At 38.3% G+C, this 10,612-nt stretch overlaps 1 protein-coding gene and 1 pseudogene across 1 annotated transcript; both read right to left on the reverse strand.

The window, feature by feature from the left end:
- Positions 1-496, reverse strand: LOC129357976 (protein S100-A1-like; annotated as a pseudogene).
- A 1,462-nt stretch (positions 497-1,958) lies between these two features.
- Positions 1,959-5,063, reverse strand: LOC129357980 (keratinocyte-associated protein 2-like). Its single transcript, XM_055026874.1, is given in 6 exon segments — positions 1,959-2,361; positions 2,364-2,404; positions 2,492-2,558; positions 2,760-2,823; positions 2,968-3,122; positions 4,923-5,063. Coding segments are annotated over 6 exon segments (408 nt in total). The 5' UTR covers positions 4,927-5,063; the 3' UTR covers positions 1,959-2,284.
- Between the last annotated feature and the right edge of the window lie 5,549 nt (positions 5,064-10,612).

Here is a 10,612-nt window from a genome sequence, read left to right on the forward strand (position 1 = left end):
TATTTTTCAAAAGTTACTTTTTAATGTGTCATTCAACTCAAAATATACTCTCAATCTTAAACAATTCATTGGTCTTTTGTCAGCCCTTCACTTCTTGCCCTTCTTTTCGTGGTGCAAAGCGTAATGCTTTTCACAGGCGATTGTCAGTCCAGCGACGAAGGGAACAAATTCCTCAAAATCCAGCTCGTCGTCCTTGTTCTGGTCCAAATCCTTGATGATGGATGACACTGTGTCGGGGTTTTTCTGGGTCTGAAACAAGAGTCAAGCAGAAAAGCAAGAAGTTACATGCAGCCACTGATTCATCATATTAACAGGGCTTGGCCTTCATGACAGACAAAAGAGCCTTACTGTTAAGAAGTTGGGCAACTCATTCTCAATCAGCTTTTTCAGCTCCTTCTTGCTCAGGGTTGTTTTATTCCCACCTTCCTTGGTAACGGTGAAACACGGTGATCAGGGACTCCATGGATTTCTCCAACTCAGTCATGGCTGCAGCACAGAGATCTGAAAGGAGGGGAAAAAGGAGTGGAGTCAAGTTTCAGCTTTCTGAACTTATCTGCAGTTCTGTGTCAAAGACATCATTTCAAGCTTGAAAACACATTAATCAAACCCATTCTAGTGACTTTAAACTCTATTTAGCATGTCTTTAATGCAGAGTGAGCATCTATATTTAATTTGGCTATAAAAGCGAAGTTGCAAACAGCTTCTGGTGCTTTCCCTAAAATCAACACACTTCAGAGAGGATGTGGGTGTTGGTTCAACTGGCACTCAAACCAAATTCTTCCAGACCGATATCATTTCTGGCACATACAGTTAAGCGTTCTTCCATTCGTTCCCCTTCTTCATTTTATTTCTTTAAGATTATTTAATAGAAAATTAAAAGTGAAAACTAGACAAACAACAAAAGCACTATAAACTGAGACTATTACTACTGTTAAGTCTCTACATAAAAGTCTGAAGCTACTGGAAGAAAAAGCTACTGACATTTTTATGTTTAAATAATCGTCAAAGCCTTACCAGATCAGGATGGAGCAGAAACGTTGCAGTGCAGGGTGCTTGAGGTTTGTGAGTTTATACAGGGAGTTACAGTCAATCCAGGAAACGCCTAACATGATGAGGGAGAGGGAGGGCATACCGGAGGCAGGGAATGGAAAAATTGTAGGAAGCACCATCCCTGTTCATGTTTTTCCACCCAAATGCAACAGCAGGAATGAAATCTTTAAGGCAACTCTGATATTTTAATGTAATGTGTATACAGAAAAGAAGATTTTCTCTCTTTATAGAACCTCTGGAACATTTTCAACAGTAGAAAAGGCCACAGAAATGTTTTTGTCATGCCTGAAGGGAAACAACTTGTACTCTCTGACCTGCATTGAATTATTCTTTCCCCTTTGAATTTCTTGAAAGATTGGACCATTATCCTCTGTGTGCTTTCTTTGGTTTTCATGTGATAGTGTGGCATGCATTTATCTTTTTCACCTTCATTCTGATTCAATAAAATAAAATCCAGTGAACAAATAAGTCCTTGGTTCTTATTTTGTTGTGCCTGAGGTAGCAAAATATAACTAGTTTTTAAAAGTAATTTTTTGTGGCTGTAATTGAGATACAAACACAAGTAACACTTATTTTAAGGTTTGCTCACTGGTTTTCATGTTAATATTTCAAACTAATCAAGTGAAAAGCTGGTGTTTTTTCATGTTGTTATTGAGAAACCTCACATTCCTGTATCAACCCTGCTGACTAGATCAACACATTCCAAACTGAAAAAAAAATGTCTGAGCAAGAAAGTATTCAAGACAGAAGATCTCTGACAGTAGGAAGGGCAAGAAATAAGTGCAGAGTGGTCATACATGCAGAAAAGTCTGCAGATTAAGACCAGTCTCCTGCTACAGATCCTCTGTACGTCCCACCCAGCTCCACCCATACACCACAAACCCCGTGACAGAAGAACAACACTTTCATCGTTTTTCACAATGTTTAATTACAAAATATGACAAAATAGCAGCTTGAGGTGCTGAGAAGTGAACAGAAAACCTGACGGGCTGTGCTAATCTCTTCATAGCCGCCAGCACCTGGAAAAAGCAGATGACTGGAATGTAGAGAGACGCTTTAAGATTTACTCTCAGGCCTTTCGTCTGACCTAGGGGCACTTTCAATATGTGTGAGAAAAACTGGGGAATTCCAAGAGAACCTGCAGAGAATTATTTTTTGAATTATTTTTCCTGATTTAAAACTGCAAAAGTAAACATCAGCACCAGATTTTAATTGGCTTCTTTATTCAGGTTCATTAGTTCTTCCTTTTGCTCTTGCTGGCAGACTTGGCCGGTGTAATAACGGGAACGGCTGCTTGGTAGAGGCTGCTGATATCTTGTTGATGTAATACAAGGCAAACAGGGAGAATATCAAGCTAAAAATAGAAAAATGGCACAAGATTAGGTGGCAACTGGTAAAAACGTAATATAGAAGCAAAACAATTGAGCAGAAAGCCACTCACCAGGTGGTGACACAGACCCGATGCACTAAACCAGAGGCGAACAGTGAGAGAAACAGGCACAGCAGAACTGAAAGCAGAAAAAAGAGAAGCGAATTTGAATATAAATATCAAAATGCATCTGTTCTTATAGTTTGCTGTGAATACAGATAAAGAAAATTTAAACTTAACTCTTATTCAAATGAAGCTGAAACATGGCAAAGCCATAAATCACAATACGAAGAAAAAACATTATGGTTATGAGTCAAGCTTTAATTCTTTCATCACTTACTCTCTGGGAAAATCTTGGCTTGGAACCCCTTCCCAAACATCAGGTTTTCTAGATTGTTGAATGCCTGGAAATGAAGTTAAGCTGCAAAGCCCCAAGGAATTAGTGCATTCATATGCTCCAAAAAACAAGAAGGAAGTAACAGAACCACTTTAAAAATCAGAAATTCACAAAAAGACGCATTTACAACTTGCTTTCATCCTAAGGATACAGTGAGAGAGCAGATGAAAAGGACGGAGCCCAGGAACCCTCCCAGGATGGTGAGCCACTCTGTGGATCCCAGCTGTTTACTGAACATCTGCATCCCAGCAAAGACCAGCACTGAGAGCAGACTGGAGAGCACCAGAGAAGTGCCTGTGTTCACCGCTATCAAAGAAACACAACAGATTAGGAGATAATAGAACTCAAATTCAAACCTTATGCATAAAATATGTTAAGTACAGGAGGGGATGAACCAAAATGTGGAACTTAGGTTTTGATATTATTGTGTGTCGTATCTCAGAGGACGAAGAACATCTGTTGACTGCAACACCTTTTATTGTGCACGTTCTTCATTTAATTACTGCATCTTTCGTGGAAAGTATAGAGAAGTAACCACAAAAAAAGTTACATCGATATATATTTTTCTTGATAAAATAAAATAAAGACTAAGAATTTGGCTATGTCAGTTGTAAAAATATACATACACCTTTGCTTTGCAACTAATCAACACAATATGTAATCATTTCCCCCTGTAATTATTACTGGGGAACATGATTACAGAGTGGAAACACTGTTGTAATTATATAGATAAACTTCAAATGGAGTAACGTATCATTAAATTATGCAATGAAAAGAAACAATGGTAATTTATTAAGGCTTCATTCAGCAACAAATAGAGAAGTTCTCATGAAATATCGGGGATAGATTAGTCTCAATTAAAGCACAGTATATGATCATTTATTTTGATGTATGACTTTATCCTCCTTCAGTTATTGACAAAAACATAAAAGATGAAACAAACAGCATGTAGCACAGGTTAAAATGAGATTATTACAACTTTGTCAATGCAACTTTGTAATGCAAAGTTGTAATTACAACTTTGTTAATTACAACTTCTACAAACTAGGAAATGTAATGAGCGAAAGAAAAATACAATGAACCTACAATTAGTATTAAAACAAGAAACAGTAAGGGGTACATGAACTGATAATAGTCAATGAAAAATGACAAATTTGCTACTTTTGTTACCTTGTTGTAAGGCAATATCAGGGATCACAAAAGATTTAGATTCAGTGTGAAAAAACAGAAAATTCAAGGTAAGCCAGCAAAATCTGCTATTTGTATCTACTTTGAGTTGTAATATAGGAATCCTACATATTTGATACCAAAGTATATATTTTTTTGCATCGGATCTCTATGTCTCGTTTTAGGTGTTTTTTTTAGTGTAAATACAAAAGTTCATTAGTAATGTATGGTGGGAGTATCTGTAGTGACCAGACTTTGAATAAGGCAGACATAAATCGACATACAGTGGCTGGATGGATTGATTTAGACTGCATGGTATGTAAAGCCTGGAAATACAAACATTAATACTGAGCTTTCATTTTTAATCCTTATTCAGACACACAAAATATCTAATGAAATCACAACTTCTGCAGTCTGGAACTAAGCATAGTATATGTTTAGATCACACTATGACTGAACATCTAATCTAAGTTTTATGAATAGAAAAATAGCTGCTAATTAGAAAGCTAAATGACGATTTGTATATTTTCGTTCAGACGCTCTTGCCAAGTACATAAAAAAACAGTTGTCACAATAAAAATCAAATATATCGTTTCATTACATCGTCTGAGTTTAATTTCGCTGCTCGTTCTTACGCCACGTCAGTGTTCGCACACAAACGTCCCGACGTAGCAGCTAGCGGCTAGCATTTGAGCAAAGCTGTATGATTTTACCACAACTCTGTATATAGAAAGCAGCAGCACAAACACACTTTACTTCTTATGCAGAAACGTTGATTAATTAAAATAAAAACTGGGTTGCTCTATGGGCCGGTTTGGTTAGCATAAAATATTAGCATTAGCTAGCTTTACTGTTGCAGCACCCACTATTTACAAACCTTTGAAAGACTGCACATCTACGAAACTATGTTGTCGATTAATATCAAATTAAAATACATACCCATGGCTACTAGTTAATTATGAATTCTTGAGATGAAAGAGGAGTGGGGAGATTTATTCTCGCAAAGCCAGATAATTCAACCGGCACTAGGAACTGAAATAATCCGGAATATTAAACAGGACGGACCTGTGGGCGTGGTTAAAGGGTTTTTGGCATAATGCAGTATATCAACAGCACAAAACTGACGCTTGATTTTTCATTACTTTTGATGCATTATAAAACATGGTATTTTTAAAGACTTATTTCTTCACAAGCCAATTTAAAGTCATAAATAAAAAAAAAGGTGCATCAATACATCGTTTACCTTTCCATGGGTTTGAGAACGAAAAATATTTGAACATTAAATTATCCAGTTAGGTTACTTTTTTTTTTTCGAAAAAAAAAAAAAGAAAGTTATGAGATTACGCATTCCCTGCAAGAAACATCATTTCAATGCATCAGAGAGCAGCCTAACTTATTGAAGTCTTAGGCCAGGGGTCACCAACCTTTTTGAGACTGAGAGCTACTTCATGGGTACAGAGCAACACGAAGGGCACTTGTTTGATAGTCTTTATAAGTGTATATGATAATACTGCCTGATCATATTAATGTCAGGACCACTCACAATCGTTATCAGTAATAATTTGCCATGGCAGCTATGGTTAATTGCTATTATGTGATTAGAAGTTTTTAGCTCACAGAGTTTTAAGTTTGATTCCCTTTTGGAGTTTTTCTCTGTGATTCTAAACTGGCCACAAGTAACTGAAATAAACAAAAGCAAACTGATGGATTGTTGCAGCTGTACTGAGTAGGCTACCTTGAAATTTTTCTTTAAAAAAAAAGAAAAGAAGAGTTATTGTTTTATTATCTAACCATCTGTTCTATTAGCAAAATGGTGGAAAATAAAATATATTTTGTGTCAAAACATATTATAGGCCTACACACACAGCTGTCAGTCTGATGCGTGAGGTGGGGAACCCCAAAGCCCAAGCCTTATTGGTCAGTTTGCTTTTATTTATTTCACGGCTTTGCGTTTTTCTGCAAGCTAAAAATGAACGAGTTGGGTTTGAACCTCCTGTTGTTCTACGTTCAGCCTGAGCTTCTGACAGTCTGCGCGGTTCTGGCGGGTCGCCGGTTTATTCGCTTTTTTCGTGGTTTCGCGAACCGAACAGCTGACGGGTCACCCGCTGGCTGACACCAGCAGATGTGGAAAAAATAAAGGTCCGACACAAAACTATCACTGCACGTGACCTGCAAGAGCACAGGCACCTCTCCAATGCGCAAAAATTAGCACAAACCTAAACCAAGAGCAGCGGACTTTTTTTTCTCCAGATAATCCTAAATAATAAAGACATGGAAGCGAAGCCAGAAAAGCCTGGAAATCAGCCGGGAATGGGTTTTGGTCTCTGAGCCCTCGGGCGGCACAGCATTGGAAACGGATTAGCGGAAAACACAGGATGAGCTCAGGAACCGTGCTCAGCGGCGCTCCGAGTGAAATCACTGCTGCGTCCTAAAGTTAAATCTGATGTTGCAACTTTTACGGAAAATCACAGCGTAGGATCAAGTTAGACCAACGTGGTCCATTTATTTTATCACACCTTTATAGTAATCGGTGACTTAAAGCTAAAAAAAAAAACAAACAAAAAAAAAAACAAAGAATAGGCGTAATAAGACTGCTGCACTAATACCGATTTCTGATTTTTCTTTGTGTCTTGCTCAATTCAGTTTGACTCTCTGTTTAAGTAACATTAAAATTTATAGAATATGATTGGAAATAATCCATCCATCCATGTTCTTACGGCCTAGTATGGGGTCAGGAAGTGTGCTGGTACCTATCTCCAGCGGTCAACAAGTCAGAGGCTGGGCCACCCTGGACAGGTCACAAGTCCATTGCAGGGAAACAGACACACGCACACACTCATTAAGGATAATTTAGAGAACCACTTAACAGTCATACTTTTGGACTCTGTGGGAGGAAGCCGGAGTACCCGGAGAGAACCCACCATGCACAGGGAGATGATGCAAACTCCATGCAGAAAGACCCCTGGCCGAGAATTGAACCCAGTACCATCAAACTGCAAGGCAAAAGTGGTACCAACTATGCATCCCTTTTTAAGTAACATTTAAAGTGATCAAATATGACTGAAAATAATTGTTAAGGTAATTATCGGAGGCTTTTTGGGGTTGGGACCGACGGAGGCACGAAGAGAGGACTCGATACCAGGACCGACAGGAACAGAGAGGCGGAGGCACAGGGGGGCGTCATGGAGCCGAGATCGACAGCCGAGATTGACATCTTCAAGAGGCATTTCATTTGATAAAATACCTCTTGAAGATGTTGGCACCAGAAGAAAGTTTTGAGAAAAAACTGCCCCTCTTCTTCTGGTGCTTTTCAATCCGGGTTAAAAGAGACGACACAATTGTGTCGTCGACGATCTCGTGCTCCATAAAGCCCAGAGCCCATCCGGCAGAACATCCAAAGGTTTCTCTGAGGTCCCTGAAAACCTTTTTCACAAGCCCAGGGACCCAGTCCGCCTGGATTTCCACCGGATGGCTCTCGATGTCAGCGCAGATATGATGAACTATGCGCTCCTGTGCCTCCATCAGGGAATCAAGACACCTCCGTGTCTTTGACTCCCTGATGCCCAGACACAGCAACGACTTTACAAAAAGTCGCACTGTGTCCTGTCTCTGTTCCTCTAGGGACGCCCAGTCCTTCGGCGCGTCTCCTTGCTGTCATCAGTTCATGGACTAAACTGATGACAGCTCGCGCCAAAGAACTGAGACCTAAGCCCGGCCTCAGAATCGACAAGGGGTCTTCATCGTCCATGGGAGACATAGATGTTATGTGCTTCAGGAAGAGGACGTCAAGCACCTGAGCACAGTCTCCCTGGACGACTTCGTCGACTCCCATCGCCCGGGCAAAGGCCTGAGAGACCTGATCTCCGAACATGACTTTTATATCGCCATACTCGTAGTTCAGGTTCTCAGAAACGTCCCTGACAAAACCGGAGAAAACATTTTAAATAACTTAAAAGGTATCTCGTCCTCTCTTCGATACCTTATCCAGGTCCAGAAATTGTTGATCCAGCCAGTCGTCTTCATGTGTCTGATCGATGTATTCACTGATAGCAGATATGGCGTGTCCATCCACTAACAATTGCACGTCTCTCCTCAATAACTCCATGTTTCTTCTGAATTGAACTTGATGCCTACTCTTCTTGAAATACCGTGGAACCTGGCAGAATGTTACCAAGCGGAGTTATTTATACCCGTGTTACACAACAAAGCAGTATGTGACATCACAGCCTGTTCATGTTATTATGATGTCACAGACAACTTTCCTTTAAATTCTTAATGACGTTTTTATACTTATTTGTCTGTAACTCAATCTAAATTCTTGCTCAGATATAAAAATAAAAAAACTCGAAACTTAAATGGGTTGTCTGCTGGTCAATAAACACATTCAGCTGAACCTGGATTTTAATTTCGCAATCAGAGATGCAAGATGATCCCTGTTTACGCATAAAAGCAGGGAATGGGTTCCTGCATGTTTCATCTGGATTTTCTTAACTAGATCTAAAAGTATGCTGGTTTTTATGCATCCAACTTATCTATCAATGCTGATCGAGGCGAAAATTGGCAAATTTCTATTACTGGCAACGACAATAATTAATGCTCCATTAAACGTTTGACATTTAACTCACTCACAGAATATGTATGAAATTGCTGAAATGCAAATCCTAAATGCTTCCAAAGTGAAACTTTTTTCTACCATCACAAAAACATGATGTAAAATAAGTTGGCGAAAAAAATCGACGATCATTCCTCAGATGTCAAGTATGTAAGGAAGTAAGATGACTTTGTGCATCCTGGCACCTGGTGAATTTCAAAGGACTGGCTGGTTAAACAGAGTGTAATAATGCAATTATCATTCCAAGTTTATGAGGCAATAAGCTACATGGGGGATTCATCGGATCCCTGATCTGGTTCTGATTTGTGCGTCTTTCTAAAGACAAAAATCATCTCATATGACGATGGCGTGAGTGAAGGTCTGCACGCTTCTGCTTCTCCTGCATTATTAGCATATATGATTAAACAGCCAAAGCTCCAACACTGCAGATAAAAGCTCATCATCACGTGATTAATTAGAGCACTGCTTGATGGGATTAAGGCTGAATCTCATTTCACTCCTTCAGCCTCAACCTTAAAGGAGAAACGGGAGTTTGGTTCGTCTCTGAGGAGTAAATAAAGATTTATAGGGAATGGTTTCCTTCCAGGATGCAAACATGGAAGTGAAGGAGATTTAACGTCCATAAGTGAAAATGACTCCAGCAGCGTCTACTTTGACACGTCCCAGCAGATCTAGTCGCCGTTAATTATTGGTGATCAGATGAAAAATAGCAAATATGCATTTTGAAAAAATTAATATAACTTTCATTTCTTCTCAACAAGCTCATAAAGTGAAAACATACTGTAGCAAGAACAAAATAATTTACACACCAGACCTAAACACTTATCTGATCATTAAACTCAAAATCCTTTTATAAACACATCACATCTTTGTGCTTGTAAAATATTGGACTCCAGTTACGGATCAAAGTTAAAAATGATCAGGCTGATTGATTGGTGCATCTCTAGTTATGCAATATTACTCCCAGTGATGGATATATGTACTTAGTCATGTTTTATCACACTTTATTTCCTTTAAACATGTTAGTACTACACATGAAACCTGTCATTTTATAAACTATGTAAAATGTAAAAACTCTTTAAATACTTTAAAGTAAATCGCAATTGTTCTGCATTACAAAGCATGAAAAAATACCATCTGCCTCTGTAACAGTTTATAGGATATTATTAGTCATCTTATTAGTGGTGCCCCAGTCTGATTCATATTTTAACCGCTCATGAATACAAATCAAACCCTTTCTGAAAAATAAAACCACGGTTTTATAAAACTGGAATTATTTTCAAGGCTCTCTGCTCAGTGTAAAGTAAAATAATTTTTAGAAGAGTTTGAAATGATGATCTAATCCAGGGGTCACCAACCTTTTTGAGACTGGGAGCTACTTCACAGGTACAGAGCAACAAGGGCACTTGTTTGATAGTCTTTATAAGTGTGTGTGTGTATATATATATATATATATATATATATATATATAGATATATATATATATATATATATATATATATATATATATATATATATATATATTATATATGATAATACTGCCTGATCATATTAATGTCAGGACCACTCACAATCGTTATCAGTAATAATTTACCATGGCAGCTATGGTTAATTGCTATTATGTGATTAGAAGTTTTTAGCTCACTGAGTTTTAAGTTTGATTCCCTTTTGGAGTTTTTCTCTGTGATTCTAAACTGGCCACAAGTGACTGAAATAAACAAAAGCAAACTGATGGATTGTTGCAGTAACACCTGCAGCTGTACTGAGTACCTTGAAATTTTCCTTTAAATAAAAAAGAAGAGTTATAGTTTTATTATCTAACCATCTGTTCATTAGCAAATGGTGGAAAATAAAATATATTTTGTGTCAAAACATATTATAGGCCTACACACAGCTGTCAGTCTGATGCGTGAGGTGGGGAACCCAAAGCCCAAGTCTTATTTGTCAGTTTGCTTTTATTTATTTCACGGCTTTGCGTTTTTCTGCAAGCTAAAAATGAACGAGTTGGGTTTGAACC

This window comes from Poeciliopsis prolifica, unplaced genomic scaffold, assembly GCF_027474105.1.
Source record: "Poeciliopsis prolifica strain line A6 unplaced genomic scaffold, Auburn_PproV2 SCAFFOLD353, whole genome shotgun sequence".
NCBI classification, from domain to species: domain Eukaryota; kingdom Metazoa; phylum Chordata; class Actinopteri; order Cyprinodontiformes; family Poeciliidae; genus Poeciliopsis; species Poeciliopsis prolifica.